The sequence below is a fragment of the Xiphophorus maculatus genome, chromosome 7 (genome assembly GCF_002775205.1).
Source record: "Xiphophorus maculatus strain JP 163 A chromosome 7, X_maculatus-5.0-male, whole genome shotgun sequence".
Lineage (NCBI taxonomy): Eukaryota > Metazoa > Chordata > Actinopteri > Cyprinodontiformes > Poeciliidae > Xiphophorus > Xiphophorus maculatus.
The window spans coordinates 23,774,013-23,801,182 of NC_036449.1; the positions used below are offsets into that span (position 1 = coordinate 23,774,013).

The 27,170-nt window shown below is 38.9% G+C and overlaps 1 protein-coding gene across 2 annotated transcripts in view; it reads right to left on the bottom strand.

Moving 5' to 3' along the window:
* Positions 1-27,170, bottom strand: part of lrp1b (LDL receptor related protein 1B) — a 320,393-nt gene that overhangs the window by 166,985 nt on the left and 126,238 nt on the right. For both annotated transcript variants that reach the window (XM_023337136.1, XM_023337135.1), the window contains exons 4-7: positions 17,402-17,521; positions 16,664-16,792; positions 7,334-7,591; positions 5,473-5,635 (exon numbers count right to left, since the gene is read on the bottom strand). In XM_023337136.1, the coding sequence (XP_023192904.1) occupies positions 5,473-5,635; positions 7,334-7,591; positions 16,664-16,792; positions 17,402-17,521 (670 nt within the window). The remainder of the gene's footprint in view (positions 1-5,472; positions 5,636-7,333; positions 7,592-16,663; positions 16,793-17,401; positions 17,522-27,170) is intronic.

Sequence of the window (27,170 nt, forward strand, 5' to 3'; positions counted from 1 at the left end):
GTCGAAATGAGCTTCCTAGACACAGTGGCTGGACTTATCCTCAAAAATTGGATTAGGAACTTCATCATCTGGGGACAGCTCAAAGTAGAGCTGCTGCTTCTCTATAATAACTGGATACAGTTGAGCTGGTCTTGGGATCTGTTCAGAAAGGCCCAGAACTTTTTGGAGGGACTTTATATCCCATTTGGCTTGGGAACGTCTGGGAATCCCACACAGAGAACCGGAGAGTGTTGTTAGGGTATGACACAAAGCATAACGACAGCATGAGCTGCCCATTAAAAACGAGAAATACGCTGAGAAACGGAATTTTATGTAAATAACATATTAGTGACAACACATAAAAATTGCCTAAAGGGAATTGGGAATCCATTGATGCCAAGGGGTTGCTTTTAGTCTTTTAATTAAGTGGTGTTTAGAAAATCTTGCTCTGTTCCAGATTTCCTATCAACACACCTTGTTACATGACTATCAGGATGTAGTGAAGAAGTTGTGTGCTTTTAGAGAAGTGGTCAAAAAAGGCAGTCTCTCTCTGGTTTTGATTAATTACTGGAGGTGTTTCAGTGGGAGAACTATATAAAACACCTCGTCTTTCTTACCAGTCAACTATATTCCACACCTGAAACTTTATATTTACTTGCAAAATTGACTCTATAACTCCCTAAACTCCTTCTAGTTTAGAGACCTAAAAGAAACACTGATCAATTTCAGCTCCCTCTACCACCTCTGTGTTCACACAGGTCACACAGGAAAGCTAAAAACGTATCTCAGGCCTTCTGAATTTTAAAGTAATAATTATATTTATAGCCTTGTTAATATTTTCACTATATTTTATTGTGTCTAAATTATTGCCACTAGAGTCTCCAAGAGCAACAAAGTAGCTTTTTGTTGCATTGCTACAATGACAAGGAAGCCATAGCTTTCATCTCTTTGGGTAAAGGTCCCCTGGGGTATGACTATACTTTTCAAAATTACTCTAGTCTGCAAATTCTGCAATTATTAGGAAAGGAGTGTCATTCTTTCTTTCTGCCTCTGACTGAGCTCCCACAGTTTTTTTGAATAACAAGATACAGAGAACGACAGGAAGCTTCCCTAATCTGCACAAGTTAAGTTTAAGGAGAGACAGAATGTTCTTTGAACCTTGGACCTGGCTGCAGAGAGAAACTGTCTGTCAGCAAGAACCCCAATACTCTAAAGAAGTGTGATTGTATGTAGCATATCAATGACTGCTTCCCAGGATTAGGGGTGGTGCTGATTTTGTACTTCTTCATTCCACAGTTGGAAGAAGATCCACATGGATCCTGGAAATGAGCCCCATGATAAGTAAACTGCATGGGACCAGGGAAAATGTTGGGTAGGTCTCACGATGAAAAATAAGACTGGCAAAGCAGAGAATGTGACAGAAAATCTAAATAAACACTACAGAAGGCAATTTCTTTTCTCTGTCAGTGTACTTTTCAAACTTTGGAAGCAGTTAATAACTGCTTTATGCCAATTAGTCAGGTTGTTTTCAAACTGAACTTCTCAAATGAATACCAACAGACAAAATATTATGATTCTGTCTCTGAATCTTTTGAACAATATTAATTTATACTTTTAAATGTTATATAATAATTTGAATAACCAAGAAATCATGATCTGAAATAAATTTGTTATAAAAGTATTACTGATTAAACTTTAAAAATTATGTAGCTTTATGTTATTAAAGCTAAAGTTTAATCGTTAATACTTCTATAACAAATTTATGTCAGAACATGATTTCTTGGTCAATGTCAAGCTGTCATAACGAAGACATTTTGAATAATGTCAACTTTGCATTAAAAGTGTCATGATTTAAAAGTGTCATGATAATGTGAATGACACTTTATGACAATAGTCATAAATATTCATGAAGACTTACTCATGTTCATGACAGGTGTTATGTCATGTTTATGACAGGGTCATGACAGTCTTATTCACAACCCGTAAACATTTTTATAGCTGGGGAAAAAAAAAATGCAATTTTTATTTTATTTTAAAAAGTTAAAACTTAAAACTTTTTTTTTTTTTTTGCTTGTCTTGATTAAATTTTTAAGATGACCAAAGGTTTGTACAGACATAAATGACCCATGCTATCCTCCTATTAATCAGCAGGACTTTGATGGGCAATATTGCTTTTGTTAAAAGCAATGGTTTGGAGAAAAGCATATTGACCCAGACTAAAATATGATGCAAATTTATGTTCAAATAAAACAGTCTATTTTTGGTAGAGTTTGAATGTTCAACATTCGCAGTATATAGAGAATAAACTTGCAGCTGAACATAAAGCAAAAATGTGGTTGCAGAAACTAATAAATCAAGGAGCTGAATACAAATGCACCTTTCACTTTTCAGAATTTTATTTTTGTTTTGGAAGACATTCTGTCTGCTTTACAATTATATACTACTTTGTTTTGGTCTATTACAAATACTACAACAAATTACATTTTGGTTGTGGACTAACAAATCTTTGTAAAGGTATTGAATCAATTATATTCTGCAAGTTTGTGAGCACAAATGAAAAATTTTACTTTGGGTCTGCTTTGCTCTAAATAAAAACATTTCTAAAACAAATTTTAGAAAGGCAGTAAAAGAGGACTTTTAATCATTTTGTATTATAAAGAATTTTGCAGTTAAGTGCGCTGTCATCAATCAATTACTTTTTTCCACCACAAAAACAAGAAAAGGTTGTCCATCAAATCTTTTTCTATGTAGCAAAGTTAAAATGCCGTATCCAATAGAAAAAGAGGCAGGGAGACATCATAAGAGTCAAACAAGGATAAAAATTGGAGTGCCAAAGCAGGGCATATTCTATAAACACTGTTCTTCCTGCTGTGCCGCTATCCAACACCTCCCTCATTTCTTTTGTTTTCACTCCATTGCTCCAGGCTGACAGACCTCTCTCAGGCCCACTGCTTCAGAAACAGCTGTACCTATTTCTCACCAATTAGATTCAGTAGGAGCACACAGAAATGTTCTGTCTTATACAGTCAATCTAGCCCTTAACCTAAAATGTGATAAGGTATTATTGTAGAACAAAATCCCTCAACTGCTGACTTACAGTAACAAAAGGTGGATTTACAGATTAAACATTCTCAAATTTGCTTCATATTTACCAGAAGCTGTAGCATATTCCTGGAACTGAACTGCATTTAATGAGAGCATAGATGCAGCCGACCAAATCAAAACTGGTCATGCCATTAGGAAACCAACAGCAAATTATTTTGATTAGACCCGCCGGCATAATAGCAGCCCAAGTTGATGAATAAAGCAGAGTTTTTTACAACAAAAAAATACCACAAAGTGGTAATGCAGTTCTGCTTCAACTGCTTCAACTTTCAGATTAATTATGCAGGGTGTTAACATGCAAGATTTATACTGTTTTGTCATAGCCTTAAGGGGATGGTCATGGCAGAATAAGAAAAGTAGCTTAAAGCAGAAGCAAGGTGCTCTCAAGTTCAGCCATGTTTGGATAGAAACATTTTACCACAAGCATCGGCTTAAATTAAACACTCTTTGTCTTTGAATTGCAGACTGTTCCTAAAAATCCCAGACAGATAAAAAGGGATGTTAAAATGTTGCTTTAACTACAAGTTTCCTGCCAAATCTTTGCTATAGGCTCGCTTTTGCCGGCTAGGCAGAAGTAGAAATGCAAAAATGACTGAATTCTTGATAATTGGTGCACAGTTTGATAAAGCTTGTGAATGCAGTTTACTTAAATGATTTGCTTATTTTTTTTATCACTCTGTCTTACTTAAAGTGCTAAGAATCTTCTCTCAAAAAGTGTGATCCTGAACACAGCCCACCACATGCTGTTATAGTGTTCACAGGGGGTATAATGTGTTTTCCTCTATCCTTACAGACAAACATCCAGTGATGGAAAGTCCAGCAGGGACATTTTTTCTGTGGCAACATCAGTGAATACAGATGAATGTCTGGACAATTTGAACTTTCTGAGGCATCATCAGCTGCCTGTCAAATTAAACAGCTCAAATAAAAAAAGAGCTGAGCCATAGGAGAGAAAGACGATCTTAGAATGCCTTCCTTCTTGGATAAACATATTTTTATTTGTGTGAATACTGAAAAGAATTCACTCCATAGTGATCCTCTGGCTCTTTCAAACTGTTCTGTTCATGCTGCAATCTTTTTGTCATTTCAACCTTTTACATTTCAAAACATACAGATCTTTCAGGACATAATGATTATGGCTTCTATTATTTAGTTATTTATATTATTTTCCTTAAAAAAAAAAAAAAGCTGGGCTTGCACTGAGCAACAACAATTGGTTTAGAATACAGGCTTTAAAGTGGATTCTAAACCACTTGAAAGTGAAAGGTGAGAACATACAACTTTGATTTTACCCTCTCTTCATTGACTTCCAATTCATTTTAGAATTTATTGAAAGTATCTTTATATGTTTTTACGTTTCTGAATGGCAGTGTCCTTATTGAATGTCAAAACTTCTTTATATGTATGTTTCATGTCATTCACTAACAACAGTGGATCAGATGCTTTCAACTGTGTGCAACTGTCAAAAAACAATGTCTCAAGAAATTTAAATTTCATGCCTTATAAAAAAAGTGCATTCACTTTTCTATGCACTAAAAAAATCAATACATGAATACTACAATTTGACTGAAATGAGTTTCTTCCACCATGAGCACATGTTCATCAGTTTTTTACACCCCAACATTTGTCCTGCTTCAACCATTCAAATATGAGATAATTCATATATTTTAGGAAGTTATGATGTTTACCTGTGCTCTTATGTCAATATATATTATGTTAAGATATAATATGTTAATTTATATTTTCTAAAATAGAAATTTTCCATAGAAATTTCAATTTCTAATATCTTTCACAATTTTTATGAAATCACAGATTAAGATAGTTTATATTCTAACATGCTAATAGCAACAGGTTATGCTTAGATAGCTGGTGAACCTATCTAGTAATTTGGCTGAATATGAAGAGAGAGTAAGAGCTTTTAGTAAGAGCTACAGGTACCTTTGAACTGAATTACAAACACGCACACATTGAAATGTACTGCTTAATCAATTCTTCAATGACTTTTGCTTCTTTATAGTAATGGAGTCCATTTTCTAGAAATATATAATTTACATTTAATTTTGACATATAAAGAAGTAAATTTGCGTTGAATTTGAATTTAACAGTACAGACTCAGTGGTTTTGCACTTTTTGCCTTTAAAAGAATCCTGCTCATCTACCATTTTAGCTTCTAATACTTTACTATTAAACTCTGCAGGGATTTCTGCATCACTGCAGGTTTTAGCAGTGACGCAGGAAATTTGAACTAATAACATTCACACTGCAATTTTTCAGAAAATGCAGCCCTTCAAAGCTTGTGTTATTTTTGCTCTTGAATAAAAAATGCGTGATAGAAAGTTATTTGGAGCTTTCAGACAGGATATGACTTTTTGTTTGCACTTTACTCACCCCATGAGAGGATCCAGGGCTATTCCTTTTGGATTCAGCAGGTCTAGTTGAAGAATTGTAACACATGTGTCCCCAGCACGATTGCAGACAAATACTTTGTCAGAGGCATGTTCAACAAAATAGAAGTTTCCTGTCAGCCAGTCAATGGCCATCTGCTCCACATCTGCAATGAATAAATACATAACAAATATTGTCACTGGGCAAAGAACTCAAATAACTATACATGTAACAATCAAAATAATTTTTTTAGTTGATACTTTGGCAAGTATTTAAAAAAATCTAAGCGTACTGCAATTTGTCTTTGATTATATAGCTGTTTACAAATATAGCAAAGACTAAAAAGTGAATAAAGCTTCTATGCTATTTCAAAGCAAAATATGAAAGAAACTATATACCATTTCATGTCACAAAAAGTGAGGACAAAGGAGTATTAGGCTGTTTAAACAATCTCTAAACATTTGCAAACTCGTAGATTTTCAGTACAAACCAAAATATGCTTCAATATTTCCATTATTGACTATTTGCCATTATTTCTGAGAAGTGCATCATATCTGTGTTGCATGACATTGACCAACTTTTGGGCCAGTAAACGGGTATTCCAGTCGATAATGATTAGATACATAACAAATAATTAGAGTATTATAATAATGAGAGTCTGCTGAGTTTATCATATGAACTACTTCTCAGTTGAAGGCTCCTAAGAACAGGTCTAAACACCATCATGGAGGAGCATTGTTGTGATCATGTCCTGAAGGGTTCCCTAGGAAGAGAGAGAGGCCCATTTCAAGGTGTCTCATATGGCTATAAGGTAACATAACTACTTGATGGTGATATAACTTGGCACTATGTGCTTGGAAAATACATAATACCCCGGAGCCCCCCTTTAAACAATGGCCACTGAAACCTGTTCTTGCATATAATACACAACCATCCAGATTGAGTTCCACCATATTATTTTAACATTGCCCTTCTTTTAATTAATTATTCAAGTACACAATATCAGAATAATGCATGCAATGACAGTAGGGTGTGCTTGTTTTCTAGTGCTACACAAGACCCACTAGAAGCTTATCTGCCATATAGAGATATAATTTTTTTGCAAAAACACTGACTGATCTGCATAGTGATGCAGAACTGCTATTATTTTGAATACAGCTGTATTTAATAAACCCCTGCTTTGACCTTCGGGATTGTAATTTAGAGTTCTTTTGAGTTATTTTTAATAAATTCCAAGCACTCCCCTGAGAGACACCATTGTCTTTCACAGAAGTGACAGTATTCAATGTTATGAATACTAGGTTTGATGTGTAAAACTGGCATACTTTGAATTTTACCATGGCTACAGACAATTCTTACTTTCTGAAATTATTTTGTCATTTTTGTGTATACCTAAGCACATTTGATGTACATGCTTTGTAACTTGAGATATAACTGTCTCTGTGAAAATAAGATGAGCTGCATTCATGAACGCTAAATCAAACGTTGGTGATTTATGCTTCCAATGAACTATTGTGGAAAAGGAATTCAGAAGCAGCAATGCTTTTGATGCCTGCAGGCAGAGTGACAGCTATAGGATAAAGGTGAATCCTAAAATTGCTGAGGCTAACCTGTCTTAAACTGCACAGATAATGAGGAGCTAGAGGCGCCTTGCAGCTAAGAGCGTGGAGAAGAGAGAGCCAGCCAGAGCAAAATAATGTTCAGCCGATGTGTGAAGAAGCATTTTTTAATAAGTACCAAAGCTGAAAGACATGCCATTTTTTCTTTTTCTTTATGTAAATGAGTTAAATCCATCACTAGAGTAGAAGCAAGAAAGGACTATGTAACAGTAAGAACCGAGATCTGGGAAGAAAAAAAGACATACGTTGTATACTCCGTTGTGTTCTTATTTCTTGTTCCCGTGTGAATCCACGTAGATTCCTTGTTGCGGCGCAGCGGAGTTGCCCAGAGGACTCTGTAGACAGGGCCCAGCATACCCTTTCCTGTGTGTGCTGGAAATCCAATGCCAGTGTTCCATTTACACTTAGGGACCTCAGGGGCTGAAGACCCGTTCCATTTAGATGGGTGATGACAATACGATTTGAGCTACCAATAAGAAGCACTGGATGGCTGTCACCAGGATCTAAAATAAATGGAGAAAAAATAAAAGAAGGAAAATAGTTTATTTATTTCACTCAGAAGCTCAGCATCAGGAGGCAAGCTGTTCTTTTTCTTTCAAACCATCATATTGATGTCTGGTTATGTTTCCACCATGTAGTGGACTTTGACAGGCTTAAGATTGGTATCTTAAAATTATCATCAATAGACCATTTATCTGCTGTCATTGGTGGCTATGCTAACTAGACTGCGCATTAACAACAGGCTATGCTAGCTATGGCATAGCACAGAGCAAGAGGTAAAGGGAAAGGAGGATGAGCAGCACAAGATGGTGATTGACAGCGCTAAGACTCACCTCCTGCCTCAAATATTTATTTATTTATTTTTTTTAGATCGTACTGGGAGAAGGCAGTTTAAATGTTTTTTCCCAGATTACCTCTCATACCATACTGTCATGACATAGTGACAGTTTTAAGTACCGGTATATAAAAAAGATTTTTTTATATAAAAGTTACATACTGCAGTTTTAATTTCACTTAGGAGAAGAGGGGACAGGTCAGGAGGCAAAGTGGCAAGAGATATATGTAACTTAAATGCAAGCTAAAGTAGACACAGTTTAAACTGCCCAGCCTCCAGTACAGATAGGAGGCTATTTTTTTATCATTTTATAAAGATTGTTTCAATTTCTGTCAGTAATATATACATTGCTTTTGCTGTGTAATTGTAAAAAGAGCAAAGAGACAAGAGAAATTCACAGATTCCCTGGAATAATGCTAACTAACTCGTCGTTGAACACATGGAACTCACCTTTTCCACTGGGACGGGGGAAGGGGTTCTGTTGGTATGGGGGGCTAGAGCTGCTGCCGACTGACTCATCTGTTAAGTGTGGTAAAAGCTACAGGGACAAGTTAAATATATGACTATCTTGGTAATTATTTTCCTTAGCTGATTAAATGTGGTGAAATGGAGGCAAACAGTAGTATGTACCTAAGCTAACTATGCTAAATGGTTGATAATCTCACACAGTCTACCTGCCTCTCTTGGAGAAAAACTGGGTTACAAATTAACACTCTTTTGTCTGTCTTCTATTTCTCTCAATCTCGCTATTTTTCTTAAAACTTGACTATTTGGCGGTATACTAAGGTACGGCAGTTCTTGTCTTGTACTGCTGCTGAACACCGTCACCGTCAAGTGCACTAAGCAGGAACAAACCATTTCATGAAGATACAGGGACGTGTAAACAAGTTTAAAATGTTATATTAATAATTTATTGACATTATCAATAAATTACAATTTATTGATAAAATAAATCAATAAATCAATAGAATAGAATAAAACAATTTATTATTTTTTTCTTTTTATGCATTTTTGGGGCAGCCTTCTGTCGGCCGGGGACCCTTGGAATGGACCTTACCAAGCTCCACCCACAACCGACCCACGTGACCGCAAGTCTCACAAGCAAACCCTCCTAGCGCGTTGTTTCCATGTAAACATGACTCGATTAGTGCATCGTTTCTACCGGATTGTCACAATATATCAGCTACTACAATGGACAGAGGAACTAACAAGTTCATGTCATCATCTGGTAGGAGGTTACTGGTTTCTCAGTCACAAGCTGGTTGCAAACCTGAGGCCAGCAGGTGTCAGTGGTACCTGCTGGCCTATGGTAGATCTGAAATTTGGTTTGATTACCTCAATATGAGAAGCTACAGACTGATAGGAGGAACCAAAGAGCTCTGTAAAGGTAAAGGCAAATCTTCTGAAGTTGGGATATAATTAATTCAATTTCACATAATTACCACGGTAGAAGCCATTTGTTCTGTATGAAATATATTTGTTCTATTTGATGTTTGTTGTGAATGACGTATAATCACAAACGAACGAGGTAATTAGTCCAACGTTTAGAAACTACAGCGGCTGTAATGCGCCACAGCAAAGGTAAACAAAGGTAAAATAACCTGAACAGGTGATCAACTCAAAACCACTAGTACCTTTTCACTCTCTCTCTCTCTTTGTAGTTTAAGCACACCTGTTACCTTGGCAACCGCCTGCGCCCCGCAAAACGAGCAAAGATTATGTTAAAAACATAACATTCAGTCCGTTACCATATCAAGTTTCCAGGCTTGATATTTATTTCTCGATTATTAATCAGCGCTTCCCTGAACACAGCGATGGTTGATTGACTAGCTGTACTTGGTGCTAGAGTGGCTAACATGAGTAACAGTGTAGTCCAAAGCCTTTTCTGCTAAAATAAAATCTTTAGTGTATGTCAGATACAGTACACATTGCATATTGATCTGTTTAGGTAACGTAAAACTGTGTAGCAGACAGGCTTCAAGGTGTAGAAGTTGTATCAGTGCTGCCATTATGCTGTACTTAGCTAACGGGAAGAGTGTGTTTGTGAGACGGCCATGCACGTGACCAGGTAGAATGGGCATCAGCCAATGAAACGCGACCCCTCTGGTAAGGTCCATTGTCCTAACTTTTCCCCCCCCTATGGCACAACTGACCTCCAAAGATTTTGAAGCATTGCTGTTGACTGCAAATATTATGGGAATAAAAGATGAGATATATAGCACATCAGATCAAAACATCAGCATTTATTGGCAGATACTGTATCTGGATCTAAAACACAGCTCAGAAATGAGCCTTTATTTGAAGCTTAACCAGCACATTTTCAGTCAAAAAGAAAAAAAAGAATTGGATAGGTGGAGCTAGGCAGATCTTCCAAACAGCTAAGTTGCATCTGTCATTTTGTTGTAAAGTCGTCAATAAAGATCAATAAGCCAGTCTCAGAAGCCATGCAAGTCCAATATACAATCTATAACATCTACTGTTTCACTGATGAGCTTGAATATTAGAATAATTTCTTTCTCCAGACTTTAATCTTTCCATCATTTTTGTAAAGATACATTTTTGTCTAATTGGTCTAAAAAGTGTGCTTCAATGTTTTTTTAGAGCTCATCTCTTTACCATTCAGCAAATTTCAGTCTGTAGATAGATTCGTTTTGCTAATAGTTTGTCTTCTGGTGAATCCATGAAGTTCTTTGCAAACAGCGGATTGTGATTCCTTTAGTCCTGCTGTTTGGAGGAGTGTCCTTATGCCATCAAAAGTTTTTGTGTGTTTTTTCTTTAAAGATCTTACAATATTTCTGTTGTCAACTACCGATGGTATCCTTGGTATACCTGTTTAACGTCTGTTACTTTGCACCTCTATGGTTTCTTTTTTCTTGAGGACATTCCAAATGATTTAACTGGCCAATGTTTGTGCAACGGCTCTTATTGATTTTTCCATCTTTTCTGAGCTTCACAGCTGCTTGTTTTATACCCATAAACGGCTCTCTGGTTTTTATGTATCTGGAAATTTTGTACACACAGGCAAAACCAAACAGAGAATACATTTAGTGCTGTTCATGGTTTAAATAATTAGAGTAAAAGGACACAGCTGTAAAAAAAAAAAAAAAAAAAAAAAAAAGTAGTAAAATTCAGCAACATGTCCCAATACTTTGACCCAAAGATAGTGGTGCTCTATCACAAATAATGCTATCCTCTAAGTTGTGCATAAAATCTAGATATAAATGCATGGAAATGTACTCTAAAATTTTGATTTCTTGTCTCATCTTTTAATGTTAAATCCAAAATGTTTGCCATTTACAGAAAAAAATAAGAAAATAGTCCCACTATTGCAATTATGGAATGGATGTAAAATTTCAGACACTTTGACATACTCGGGATCATTGCTTAAATTTTAAAGTAACATGAATTAGGATGTTTTGTTGTTGTTTTTTTCTCCAAGAAGTGTCAATGTTTCTTTATAGAACAATGTCAACTATGAACACATTATAAAAAGATAGATGCAGATGCAGGTCGCAATAATATACATTGATGAACACTGTCTTTTTTCCACCTTTGGAGTGTTTTGCTTGAATGGTTATTGACAACTTATTTTAGAAAGCTTGTAAAATCCATGTTTTCAAACTGAACCTATAAAAAAAATTTGGTAGTGGATAACACAACAACAACATTTTGATTTAACTCCTTAACCAATCAATGAGCAAATTTCCAGAGCATCATTTGTAGGTTCACGAGTGACTAATTGGGCCTTGTCATTCTGTATTGGTGTCATAACACTGAAATTCATGCCAAAAAAAGCAATCAGAATTAATGAATTTTAGAGGTCAGTTTCTCAAATTAATGAATAAACATGGTACAGTACAACTTCAATGAATACAGTGCCTATAAAAAGTGTTCACCTATTTTAAAATTGATTAAAAAAAATTAGGCTTGTTTGACAAACAAAAGAATTACAAAAAAAACTTTAATATCAAACTGGAAACTCATTTCTTCACATAAGTAATTCTATAAATAGTCATCACCTTTAAAGTGACTGGCCTAATTCAACAACCAACTGGTGCTAGTAGTCTCACAATAAGTGGAATGGAAATAAGCTGTGGGGCATGACAGTGTCTCAAGTAAGTGTAGTATAAAGACACCTGTGTCTGGAAGGTCCATTCACTAGGTAATCAGTATTCCTGGCTAGTATTACAGCACAAAGACAAAAGAACATTTCAAGCAAATCACAGGAAAGGTTACTGAAGAGTATAGGTCATAGGATGGATATAAAAAAATCTTTAAGGTGCTCAATATCTCCTAATCCATCATCAACAAATAGAAGGTATATGTCACATGTGTAAATCTGCCTACATCACGTTGGTCTTGCATACTGAGTGACCGTGCAAGAAGGGCGTATGACTACAATGAAGGTGTCACAAGCTTCAGTAGCTGAGATTGGAGAGGCTCAGCACGCAATTGTTGTCTGGATTCTTCGCCAGTCAAAGCTTTATGGGACAGTAGCAATGAGAAAGCCAGGGTTTAAGAAAACTCATATCAGCGTTTCACTGGAGTTTGCCAAAGGCATGTGGGAGACTTCATGGTCAAGTGGAAGAAAGTTTATTGGTGGTTTTGGCCATCAGACTAGAACTATATGTTTGGTGGACACCAAACACTGCAAATAACCACAAATTCACAGACTCCACTGTGAAGAATGACAACAGGAAGATCATGCTGTGGATCCTGCTGCCCTTGCTGCAGGTTTGTAAATGTAGAATGTAAAATAATTGCAGCAAAATGTAGGGAAATCCTGGAGAATAATTTGTTTCCATCTGCAAGAGAACTGCAGCTTCGGAGAACATTTCTTTTCTAGCAAGACAATCACCAGAAGCATCCAGCTTAAGCTACACAGAAGTGATTTGAAAACAACAAGATGTATGTCCTGAAGTGGACCAGTCAAAGCCCAGTCATCAACCCCACAGAGAATTTGTGGCTGGACTTGAAAAGAGCTGTTCATAGCTGATTCCCAGGCGATCTGACAGAGCTTGAACAGTTCAGCAAGTTAGAATAGAGTAAAATTGCAGCGCATATGTGCAATCCTGATTGAGACTCATCCACACAGACTCCATACTGTGATGGCAGCCAAAGGTTCATCTCCTAAATACTGACTTGAAGGGGGTGAATATTTATGCAATCACCTATTTTATATTGCAAATTTTTATTTGTCATTATTTTGAAGAAATCTGTTTTCACTTTGACATAAGCTTTCTTTTTTTTTGTAAATTTTGTTTGTCAAAAAGAAAGCTTGTTGATTATGATTATTTTGTAAAAGCAATAAAAAAGATTAAACATTCAAAGGGACACAGACATACTATATCTATGATTATATTCATATATCCATGAACTTTTTTAAATATGAACAAAGGATGTCTGTGCATTTGGCTGTTCATGATCATTTCAGCACACAGCATATAATTGCAGTAATTTATTATCAGGCTATATGAACAATTCAGACTCAGTCGGTATAGCCATTCATTCATTTTTCAGTTTTTACCATAGAGAACTGCTTGCTGATTCATTCAGTTCCTGCGTTTATGATTTACTTTCCAACATGGACTGCTGGATGTCCATCATTTGAAAACCAGCATGTGTTTTTTTGTGCAAAAAATTACTGATGCTTGTAAAAAAAAAAAACAGACCAGATTTGTAAGCAAAACAATAAATAAATATTGCTATGTAAAAAGCCAAAATATTTTCAGTCCTACAAAGTAAATTTAATATTTAATCAACCACTTATCCTGCAGAAAAATTGCTAGCCAAATCCTAAAAATATTCTTAAATGCAATAAGCTAAACAAATAAAATTCTGGAACCACAAGTAACAACTGAGGTGGGAATTGCTGGACTTTTTTCTAACCTCCCTTTGGCCATAGTGGTAAAAACGGAAATAAGCTGCTTTTATGGGTTTAATTGACCGTGCACATTCTCTGACATCAGGTTCGCCCTTTTAAAAGGGACCCTATTTATCCCAATCTCCCACACAAGTTCAAGTCAAGGGCTGCTCTCCTAATGCACGCAATAAATCAGAATGTCGGGTCACATAACTACTAGTGCATGACTCTGAAGGGGTACTCAGACGTTTTGATGGAGATCTGTTTATATCCACCATTAGGTGTGCATTGTTGTAGAGTTTTTATTCTGTCAAAAATAAACTATATTAAATAAATTATGAACTATTCAAACTAATCAACAGCGGTGATGTAGTGACATTCCATACTACCTTATTCCAGTGAATATTGAGAATTGTGCAGTACATTGCAAAAGGGATTTGCTTGTATTGAATGCTTTCACATTTTGCTGCATTACAGTAATGAACTCTAACATACTTATTGTGGTTTTATGTGAGACGCCAACACAAAGTAGTGCTGAATTATGAAGGAGGTTGAAAATGACATGGTTTTCAATATTTTTCATAAATAAGTATTTGAAAAGATGGTGTGCATCTGAAGAACCACCTTTCACTACAATTATAGCTGTGAGTTGTAGCTGCAGTACTTTTGGGTATGTTGCTGCAATTTTTGCATATCTAAAGACTGGATTTTTCTCTTATTTTCTGCAAAGTAGCTCAGTCAAGTTGTATGGAAAGCATATGCATGTAAACATCAATTTTCAAGTCTTGTTGTAGGTTCCCATTTAGGTTTAAGTCTAATATTTGAGAAGGCCATTCATGGTGGCTCTGGTGGTACGCTTGCAGTTGTCTTTGTTTTGGAAGATACATTTTTGCCCCATCTCAAGTCTTTTGCAGCTGCTAACAGCTGCAAAAGACTTGAGATCCCACGGTTTTAAACTCCATTGTATTCCTCTCATCAAAACAACTACATGGGCTCCTTAGCATGATGCTGCCACAACACCTTAGCATGATGCTGCCACAACACTATTTCACAGTTTGGATGTTGCACTCAAGCTGGCATCCTCTTGGTTTTCTCACACATGGAGTTTTAGAGTTTTGTATGTGGTCTCATCCAATCAGAGCACCTTCTTGAACATGTTAGTCCACACAATGACCTGTGGAAAACTACAATTTTTGGAGTGAAAGACAAGTAGCTATGAAATACTAAGCTGTGGATTTTTTTCAGCCCCGCCAGCCTTTTCAGCACTACCCCCAGCTTGAGGTGTTTTATGTCCTAAAGCAGCTTTAAACCTTGCCAGAGCTTCGTATATAATCCATCTGGTATGTTTCTTAAACTTAATTGTTTCTTCAGTAATATTTATTAACAAACTCTTTCGGCCTGAACTGAAGAAGTGATTTTCAGTATACCAAGATCAATTACGCACAGGTGAACTCTATTAACTAATTGGATAACATATATCTCCAATTGGATGACTTTTAATTCGCTTAGGTATCCTTGTAAGGGATTGAATATATTGGCACACCACACATTTCAGAATTTTATTTGTAAAAAAAAAAAAAACATGTCTTCTTTGCTTAAACTTTAAATTCTGCAGATAATTGTTTATTGAAAATAGATTGAAATTCGTGTTTGTAATGCAATGAAATAGGTTGTGGCATGGCTTATTTTGACATCATGCTATGTGTTACTTTGATGGGTTTAATGCCTTCAGCACAAAGAAATCAGATGGGAATGGTGAAGATAGGAAAATATTGACAAAAGTCCCCCCCGCCCCCAAGTTATTTTGCTGAAATTAAATTGGCTGAGTGCAGCCAGGCTGATGTTTTTCAGGGATCTGTTTGGGCCTTGACAAGAGGCTTGCAAATAAATATATTTAGTGTCTATTGAAAAAGGGTTTACAACCTGAAACTGAATGAATCTTAGATTTACAACGCCTTCAATCTGGATGAAAAATATCAGATTTATGCGAGAAAAGAAAACCCTAACAACCTCCATGTTAGTCTGAATCTAATGGGTGGATCAAGATTAAATTACTGAAAGAAGAATGTGTTATGGAATTTTAACTTCAGCTGTATTTTCAGCACACAAATGTGGTCTTCATACCCTGCTGCCCCTCATCTTTTGGCCTCTCACAGCTCTATCACAGATATATATTCATGAGCTTTTGCAGCAAATGGTAACCCTGTAGTTATGCTCCCACCACTATCACTCTCTGCTAAATTAATATTAATGCATGCGAGCATTGGGTTCAGTTAAGTTTATGGGTAATCATATTCAGTTTATTCCTCATAGGACACAAGTCACTGTGATTAAAAGCCATAACAGTCATGTTATGCCCAACAAGGTGTTTCTGGCCTCCAGCTATTTCCAACCTATGTGTGCACCTTAACAATGGAAAAAAAGAACAAGAAAGCTGGATGCAAGATGTAAAACTGTACGACCAAATTAGTTGGGCTGATTAACTTGCAGGTGACAGATTACCTGAACACAGCATCCTTCTTGAGTACCTAATTTCAACAATTAGCAGGTTGCTTTACTTGTGGGGACACATTCACTGCTGAGCCGTCAACAGCTATTAGCATAAATCAGTTATTGTCTCCGAACAAATAATGCAGATGGCACCCTCTTAAAACTCTTGTGCTCATTAATTTTATCATTACACCAGCCTCAACAGATCTACTCGTTCCCATGCGGGTGATGGATGTGGTCAAAGCTAAACCACATTCATCTTGCCCCACCGTTTCTCGTACAGATCGAAGCCTTGATAAGCTGGAATTCCAGCCTGTTTATTAATAGAAGTGAAACATATGTGCTATGCAGATTACATTGTCTCATGTATGCAAGTGTGCTGCTCACCTTGTTTGGCTCTGCAAGATATTCTGTCAGGCTGCAGGATGTATCCTTCTGTGCAGCTGCATCTGTATGACCCGTAGGTGTTCATGCAGGTTTGGCTGCATGCACCATACATGGCACATTCATCATGATCTTACGAAAAAAAGGGAAGAGAGTTATTTGTAACAAATTAGGTGTTCTCAAACATGACCCAAATACATAAAGTAATGCTAATGTGGCTTCAGTCTGACACCTCAGGTATAATTACTTCTGTTACCAATAAACCATCTTTGGAGTCGTAATAGCCATTGAACTACTCTTTAGTACTTTTCCAACTGGATCAAATTCAGGAAGTTCAGCTACTTTGATACACTTCCTCCACCAGCATAATTATGCCACTATAATTTATATATTCAGCATGAGTTATGTGCAAAGTCGCCTCTTCGTGTAGCCTCTGACATATGTGAAGATCATTTAAAGAGAGAGAGAGAAATGCATAGATAAGATGCATGCTGTATAAACAACATGTGCATGAAAGTGTATGTTCTTTGACGTGGAAACGTTGCATGCAAGAGGCTCTCCCTGCAGACAGTTGGCTCTCACATACTCTGCAACTCCTACTTATTCATATGAAAGAAATCTGGATAAGGGAAAAGGGAAGGAATGTTGTTGGCAGATTGGATTTGGGGAATGGTTGGGTTCTGGGTTTAATGGGGAGGGCTCCATGGTGTGAAGGATAATATCGGCTATACAGATTCTTACCTCTGCAGCTCGTTCCATCCTCACCGACCTCAAAGCCATCGGCACAGAAACAGAAGGTGCCGTTTCTTGTCATGACACAGCCATATCGGCACCGGAGCTCGTGGCAGGCTGACAGAAGCTCTACAATTGAAAAGAGGTAGAGTTAGGAAAATTACTTTTCTAGTTTACAAAAATATGCCTGGTTTCCCTCTTTCGCTCTTAAACACTTCAGTCTCATTTAGCAAAGAAAAAAAGCCAAGCTCACCATCATAAGTTCATTTATTTAAAAAAGAGTAAGTAAAAGATACATTCTGTTTATTTCTGTTAATTTTGAAGGTTATGGCCTACAGCCAATAAAACCAAAAATTTGGTTATTTAGACAAAATTACACAAAAAAGTTTCTTTTTTTATACAAAAAATCTGTGGTAAGGTGTTTGTCACCACAATCATATGGAAACCTGCTCACAGACAGTAACTGAAACAATATGCAAAGAGAGTACAGGGGTGTCAAACTCCAGTCCTCAAGGGCCGGTGTCCTCCAACTTTTAGATGTGCCTCTGCTGCACCACACCTGAATAGAATAATTAGGTCATTAGCAAGGCTGGGAGAACTGATCTACACAAGGAGGAGGTAATTAAGCCATTTCATTCCAGTGTTTTGTACCTGTGGCACATCTAAAAGCTGTAGGACAGCGGCCCTCGAGGACTGGAGTTTGACACCTGTGGAGTAAGACATAAAACATAAATAATCTGGTTGCTGTATTCAACCATGTTAGAGAAATAAGAAGAGGGCAAAGGCAAGGTAGAAAAGAGCCAGAAGCCATGACAATAACCTTTGCAAGAAGAAAATTGTGCAGCAAAACCCATGTTTTGGGCTAAATCAGAAGCTGTGGCCTTAACCTGGAATCAGTGCTTAATTGGCCACTACACCGATATATCTGGGACATGGTCTGCAACTGGTTTAACTGTCTTATTTCTTATGTTCAGCCACTCTTCAACCAGTGATAGTGTGATTTGTCAAAATGGCTCCGTAACTACATGAAAATTAAATTGCAGCGTATTAATATTTTTCATGCAAATGTCAAGTATGGAATCGATACAGTTAGAAAATGCATAACAACGGAAAGAAATGTCATCCCCATTAAATGTTCAACAGTACTGTCAGTGGAAAAAAGTTTCAATAATCCCAAAGTGCAGGCTTCATAACTTATATTAATATGTCAGTCAGCTGTCTAGGCCATCTAAGCAGCACAATTAAAACTTTTTTACTAACATTGCATTGTCAAATCTTCATCTGACAGACTGAATGACGGAGTAAGGCTCCATTGCCAACATTTCATTTTAGGTGTACTTTCAGAATACTGTAATTTGCTCTGCAAACACAAGAACATCTAATTGTGGAATGAAGAATATGTCGCAGAACAAATCAATAAGTGGAACAAAAGAACAAATTAGTCTCAAAACAATGCTTTAACAACACAAAGGCGGCTGAACTTTCATTAATGTCATCATCCAGCTCAGTGGAGACAGCTGCATATCAATTTTTCCATGATCTTTCCGGTTGCTCTATCTAAAGAAATTAATGAAATGTCACAGCGGTAGATCAAAGTATTTCGTGACAGGGTGCAGTTACACTCAAAGTGATACAAGAAAAAGGCAATCACAAGCTTAGTCATTATTATACAGTGGATTTTTTTCTTTCAATTTTATACTTAGCAGTTGAATTGTGTGCTGCTAGCAATTAATTGTCACTGTTTTCATTATAGGCTACAATAAGTCTTGACTAACTACTGCATGAAGATGAATGACGTTTTGTTTGGAGTAAGCCTATAAATTCCCAGTAAGTACATATAGAAACCAATTTGAAGACTTGCAAATATTAAAACCAGTTTAATAATCTCTATGGTGGCCTGTCAACAGTGCAACATTCCTTATACCCGATGGCAGCCTAGAAGGGTCAAACTTATTCAATTAGTTAGATATATAGTTAATTTGCAAGAAAACATAAGAATACTGTGAACAGATGAATAATCAAGTGAACACTGCAGCACCTTTACAATTACGAGCATCCCATGGTAAAGATGTGTATGAAAACATTGAAATAATTGGTTGCTATGGAGACTCTGTTCTCTCCAAGTGGGTTTTAGAGATTTGTCTACCTCACTTAAATACTTGGTGTGCATGGTAGTTAGTTCAGTTCAAATTATGGTTTTAAAATTAAAGCCATCTTAAAACATGGAGCAAGACTCACTATTTAGTGCACAAGGATGAGACTAGGAGATTTTGACAATACTGTGAGAAAAAAAACAACAACTAGAAATTGTTCCTATTCACCAATAGAGTAAAAGGTTTATAAATGCCAAACTATGTTTCAAAGAATAGGTAATAACTGCTGAATAATCCCATCCAGGTTTGAATGGTTCAGGGTCAGCAAACGTTTCAATCCAAAGGTGTTTTTGACCTTGCTGTTAAAAAGTATATTTTTTCTCAGGTCCCAAAAAACCATGCAATTGCTTTTATGGTAGAATGAAAAATTCTATTATTTCAAACAAAGATATAAAGTTTTAGAAAAAGATAATTTAATCATATTCTTGAATATAAAATATAGGTGGAAAAGAAGAAGAGTTTGTGGACTAATGACAAAAATATTCCTTGTACCTGTAGAGTCATCTTGTTTTGCTGTTTATAATTGATAAAAACATAACCAAACATGTTACATTTGCTAACATATTTAGTTTGCTTATTATATTTACATTAAAAAACAATTCTTTATCTGTATCATGTTGACTAAAGTTGTTAGAGTCAAGAAAACATGCCTCATATTGCAGACCTTTGGACTTATCCATGGCTTGTGATGTGTATATTTGTCAAATTCTAATGTGTTCTAATTGCCTATAATTAACTGAAAAAAACCCCAACAAAACCTCTATTTGAGTTTCTTTTTTCTTCGTAGGTTTATTAAATATAAAACTAACAAAGCAAAACACTGTTCAGTGTGGAACAATTACCGTAAGTTTAGGTTGGATCAGTCAAAGTATTTTAAAATGTTAATCAAAGTTCAGTGCTTTACAATCAGTGACAAGTGATGTCTTGTCATTTATCTAGTCAGTAAAATCCAAACTTCTGCCAGAAAAATAACAAATGGTACAAGCTTCTTCAATCCTGTTGTGGGACATCCTCTTTAGTCAACACTGCCAGCACAAGGCAACAACTCAAGACCTTTTTTTCTTAATAAGAAAAATTTCAATTCAAAGCCATAATAGCATATTAAGCTAAAAGACCTCACATACTGACAGTGTCTAGATGACAAAAGACTTACTTTAATTTGGCAAAAATATGTCGATGTAGCAAGGATAGATACTAATTCATTACTGAAGTAAAGAATTGGTAATTAAAAGTTTCCTGACTTTAAAAAATTAAGTAGAAATGCAAAGCAATGCTTCAGTTATATGTATTTTTATTGGTAACAATAATTCAGACACCAGTATTATTGTGGAAAACAATTTATGGCCTATCTAAATAAAATGTACACAAATTAAAGGTCTGATTTTTTTCCTTATTACTGAGTGTGAGATTGTGCTATTGGTGCTACAAAGTCTTTCTTCTCCACGTAGCCGAATGAATCTGGAGGTAACTGTTGTGAAACAATATCAGTCTCAGAGTGAACTGCTTTTAAGATGGCTTGGAAGGAACAGCAGGGAGGAAAGCTCTGTGTACTTTGTCTGCTGTGCTGTCAAAGAGGTTTTGATGGACAAAGAGTTGTATGTGAAATGACAGAGCTTTCATTTCTGGTACAAATGTGTCTTCTGTATGACAGGGAGTAAGAAAGCACCGAAAAACTAAAATGTAAATGCCCAGTAACCTTTCAACTACAATGGCTGGAGAGGCTGCTTTGACATTTATGTATTAATATGTCTCCTCTGCTCCTGTGGTGAAAAGATGTTTTTAGTCGAAAATACCTGAAGCTTGATGTACTTGAAAGAGAATGTTGAGAAAAATATTCCTAAACGATATGCTGCTGGTGCTTTGCACATACAGGATATGCTGCATTAATCATGTCATGGCTCTTCTAAATAAATAAGTACCTTCAAAGAGCACAACCATCCGATGAAAAACATATGTTTTGAAAGAATGTGTTTTACAACAATGATTAAAAATTAACACAATAATCTTTAGTTGTTTTAGCATTGTGTAAAGATAATTCCTGATTAAGGCAATAGAAAAATCCACTTTTCAAGGGGAAATTGTTTAATCTTTTGAAATATATTTATAATAAATTCCTGATCAAGCTACATGAATATTTTGTCAGTGCAAATAAGAGTACCCTGGTTTTCTTTTCCTCTTTTGTAGATATTAAAGCACCACTATTTGAACTGTTTATTCGCATGAATAATGGAACATTTTGAGTCACAGCTCTGCATGTTGCCTCAATTGAACATAAGTAAAAATAGAAACACGTTTACAGCTATGATATTCCTGCTGTGCTATCAGTAGCGTGCAAACAAGCCTTCAAACAGTTTTCAAAAGGTCTTAGATTTATTAGTTGTTAAGTTCCAGGATTATGTTTTAAACACTAATGGTTATGGTTGTGCAGTCTGGGGCTTCATTTTTTTTCAAAAAGATAAAAGTGTACTCAGCTTCAAATTGATCTAAAAATAAATATTTTTGACTTGGTGAATAGACAACCAGGATAGGAAGCCACATTTTAATTTTAAGTTTTAGTCATTTGGATTCCTACTGTGCTAATTGATTCTTGATTCATTATTTTAAATTGGTCAATTTTTTGGAATAATTTTGAGTAATTGAAGTCAACCTGTATTTTAAAAAAAAGAAACAGGCTTCACAGAGATTGGGTTACAAATGAAGTCAAACACCTCAGGAGCAGCAGTTTCTTTGATTAAACTAATAATTCAAACCAGGTACAAAATTTTTTTTAAAAATGAAACAGGAAGTGTGATCAAAGCTGAATAAAGAGCATTCAAGATTAATAAAAATAACTAGTTTTTTCACCTGTTAGCATTTCTGTGAGAATCTAAATAGACCTAAGATACTGATTACACGTTAACAAATGAGAGACAGATTTTTCAACATAAATTTGTGAACAGCAGAGGTTGACATATCAACTGAAAATACTTGAAGCTCATCACCAAAGGTAAATCAGTTGAAACACGCAGAAGACCAGCAATTAGAAGGCGTAAAACCAATGAAGATATTTCCATTGATTACCAGGAATGGCAATTTTTAACATATCGTTCGTAAAATGAAATCCAAATAAAAACAGGGGAAATATATGTTAAAAATGTCTCTTTTTGTACACTGACCATGAACAACTCTGGCAAATACAAATAATTTTTGGTCTAAATCTTACAAAGATATGAAGAATTTGGGTTAATTATGGGCTGGTATTTGAAAAGACAGAGGAACCCATTTCATCTGAACCTGAATGCAATAGTTTCTTTGGTTTTCTGGTAAAAATGTTTTATAGGGGATTAGTCCTGGCATTAACTGGTGTAGATTCTAAATAAAAAACTCCCTGTCTTGCTTAGCTATAGTATTAATTACTTACTCAGAGCCATAAATTATGCTCTAAATTACTCCAATTTATAAACCAAATTACAAACTGCCAGAAGAAAAATCCTTTATTTTCACTTGGTATATGATTAACTGATCACAAGCATAAGTACCCTACAGTGTGTTTAGTCTTGGTCAAAGAGGGTTTATCTCTGTCATCAACATTTAAGTCTGAGCACAGTTAAACTCCATCTTCTTCAGCTGCAACCAACTAAGCATAGAAAATGGATAAACATCTCGAGGATGAGCTTTAAGCAGGGATGTCTTGCAGACTTCTTTTCTGTCAATTTTTAGAATGAAACACACACAAAAAAAACTAAAAAGAAACTGAGTCCATCCATCCATCCATCTTCTTCCGCTTATCCGAGGTCGGGTCGCGGGGGTAGCAGCTTCAGAAGGGAGGCCCAGACTTCCCTCTCCCCAGCCACTTCTTCTAGCTCCTCCGGGGGAATCCCGAGGCGTTCCCAGGCCAGCCGAGAGACATAGTCCCTCCAGCGTGTCCTGGGTCTTCCCCGGGGCCTCCTCCCGGTGGGACGTGCCCGGAACACCTCACCAGGGAGGCGTCCAGGAGGCATCCTGACCAGATGCCCGAGCCACCTCAACTGGCTCCTCTCGATGTGAAGGAGCAGCGGCTCTACTCTGAGTCCCTCCCAGATGACTGAGCTTCTCACCCTATCTCTAAGGGAGAGCCCAGCCACCCTACGGAGAAAACCCATTTCGGCCGCTTGTATCCGCGATCTCGTTCTTTCGGTCATGACCCAAAGCTCATGACCATAGATGAGGGTGGGAACGTAGATCGACCGGTAAATCGAGAGCTTCGCTTTTTGGCTCAGCTCTGTCTTCACCACGACGGACCGGTACAGCGCCCGCTTGACAGCAGACGCTGCGCCAATCCGCCTGTCGATCTCCCGCTCCCTTCTTCCCCCATTCGTGAACAAGATCCCGAGATACTTAAACTCTTCCACTTGGGGCAGGACACCCCCCCTGACCCGGAGGAGGCACTCTACCCTTTTCCGGCTCAAGACCATGGCCTCGGATTTGGAGGCACTGATCCCCATCCCGGCCGCTTCACACTCGGCTGCGAACCGCTCCAGCGAGAGCTGCAGATCACGATCTGATGAAGCCAAAAGGACCACATCGTCTGCGAAAAGCAGAGATGAGATCCTAAGGCCACCAAATCGGACCCCCTCAACACCTTGGCTGCGCCTAGAAATTCTGTCCATGAAAGTGATGAACAGAATCGGTGACAAAGGGCAGCCCTGGTGGAGTCCGACTCTCACCGGAAACGAGCCCGACTTACTGCCGGCAATGCGGACCAGACTCTGACACCGGTCATACAGGGACCTGACAGCCCGTATCAAAGGGCCCGGTACCCCATACTCCCGGAGAACCCCCCACAGGGCTCCCCGAGGGACACGGTCGAACGCCTTCTCCAAGTCCACAAAACACATGTAGACTGGTTGGGCGAACTCCCATGCACCCTCCAGGACCCTGCCGAGGGTGTAGAGCTGGTCCAGTGTTCCACGACCAGGACGAAAACCACACTGCTCTTCCTGGATCCGAGGTTCGACTATCCGACGGACCCTCCTCTCCTCCATGGGCTGCCACCTTATCGTGGTGGAGGGGTTTGAGTGTCCCAATGATCCTAGGAGCTATGCTGTCTGGGGCTTCATGCCCCTGGTAGGGTCACCCAAGGCAGACAGGTCCTAGGTGAGGGACCAGACAAAGAGCAGCCCGAAGACCCCTTATGATGGACAAGAACTTTGGACTTGGTGTTCCCTCGCCCGGACGCGGGTCACCGGGGCCCCACTCTGGAGCCAGGCCTGGAGGGGGGGCACGATGGCGAGCGTCTGGTGGCCGGGCTTTTACCCATGGAGCCCGGCCGGGCTCAGCCCGAAGAGGAAACATGGGCCCCCCCTCCCATGGGCCCACCACCCGTGGGAGGGGCCAAAGGGGTCGGGTGCAGTGTGGGATGGGTGGCAGCAGAGGGAGGGGACCCTGGCGGTCCGATCCTCGGTTGCAGAAACTGGCTCTTGGGACGTGGAATGTCACCTCTCTGGTGGGGAAGGAGCCGGAGCTAGTGCGTGAGGTCGAGAGGTTCCGGCTAGAAATAGTCGGTCTCACCTCGACGCACGGCTCTGGTTCTGGAACCAGTCTCCTTGAGAGGGGCTGGACATACTTCCACTCTGGAGTTGCCCAAGGTGAGAGGCGTCGGGCAGGAGTGGGCATACTTGTTGCTCCCCATCTCGGCGCCTGTACGTTGGGGTTTACCCCGGTGAACGAGAGGGTAGCATCCCTCCGCCTACGGGTGGGGGGGCGGGTTCTGACTGTCGTTTGTGCTTACGGGCCGAACGACAGTTCAGATTACCCACCCTTTTTGGAGTCCTTAGAGGGGGTACTGGAGAGTGCTCCTCCTGGGGACTCCCTTGTTCTGCTGGGGGACTTCAACGCTCACGTGGGCAATGACAGTGAGACCTGGAGGGGCGTGGTTGGGAGGAACGGCCCGCCCGACCTGAACTCGAGCGGTGTTCTGTTGCTGGACTTCTGTGCTCGCCATGGATTGTCCATAACGAACACCATGTTCAAGCATAAGGGTGTCCATATGTGCACTTGGCACCAGGACACCCTAGGCCGCAGTTCGATGATCGACTTTGTCATCGTTTCATCGGATCTGCGGCCGTATGTCTTGGACACTCGGGTGAAGAGAGGTGCGGAGCTGTCCACTGACCACTACCTGGTGGTGAGTTGGCTCCGGTGGTGGGGGCGAAAGCCGGTCAGACCTGGCAGGCCCAAACGTGTTGTGAGGGTCTGCTGGGAACGTCTGGCGGAATCCCCTGTGAGACGGAGCTTTAACTCCCATCTCCGGCAAAACTTCGAACACGTCCCGGGGGAGGTGGGGGACATGGAGTCCGAGTGGACCGTGTTCCATGCCTCCATCGTCGAGGCGGCCGATCGGAGCTGTGGCCGCAAGGTTGTCGGTGCCTGTCGCGGCGGCAACCCTCGAACCCGCTGGTGGACACCTTCGGTGAGGGATGCCGTCAGGCTGAAGAAGGAGTCCTATCAGGCCTTTTTGGCCTGTGGGACTCCGGAAGCAGCTGATGGGTACCGGCGGGCGAAGCGGCATGCGGCTCGGGCGGTTGCTGAGGCAAAAACTCGGGCGTGGGAGGAGTTTGGAGAGGCCATGGAGAAAGACTTCCATACGGCTTCGAGGCGATTCTGGTCCACCATCCGGCGTCTCAGGGGGGGGAAGCGGTGCAGCACCAACACTGTTTATAGTGGGGATGGTGTGCTGCTGACCTCTACTCGGGACGTTGTGGGCCGGTGGGCGGAGTACTTCGAAAACCTCCTCAATCCCACCAACATGCCTTCCACTGAGGAAGCGGAGCCTGGGGACTCTGGGTTGGGCTCTCCAATCTCTGGGGACGAGGTCACCGAGGTGGTTAAAAAGCTCCTCGGTGGCAAGGCCCCGGGGGTGGATGAGATCCGCCCGGAGTTCCTTAAGGCTCTGGATGTTGTGGGGTTGTGTTGGTTGACGCGACTCTGCAATGTCGCATGGACATCGGGGGCAGTTCCCCTGGATTGGCAGACTGGGGTGGTGGTCCCCCTGTTCAAAAAGGGGGACCGGAGGGTGTGCTCCAATTATAGAGGGGTCACACTCTTAAGCCTCCCTGGCAAGGTCTATTCAGGGGTCCTGGAGAGGAGGGTCCGTCGGATAGTCGAACCTCGGATCCAGGAAGAAACTGAGTATATAATATATATATATATATATATATATATATATATATATATATATATATATATATATATATATATATATATATATTTATGGTAGCCTCCCCCACCCCCCCCAACCCCTACTTTTAATTATTATATCGGTACATTGAAATACCTTAGAATAATGTCTATATTATCTATCCCTGGTTTATAGTGGTTCATTGTGAGCCCATCCTGGGCTTTTAACTCTAAAAGGAACCTGGAAATCCTGTAGAACAAACTCCCACCCAGGGTTACAGAGCAGACCCATTTTACTAATGTGGCCACAGTGGAATGAATATCCATCTCAATGATAAAAGCATGTCACTGGTAATAATACTTTGTAAAAGCAGGTAATTTGTTTTGAAGTTTTCAGTGCTTGACAGGTGGGTCAAAGGCTAACGCTTTATCCACTTGTACCAGTTTACCTATTGTCAAAGTTGTGTGTGGACCCTGAGTGACCTTTG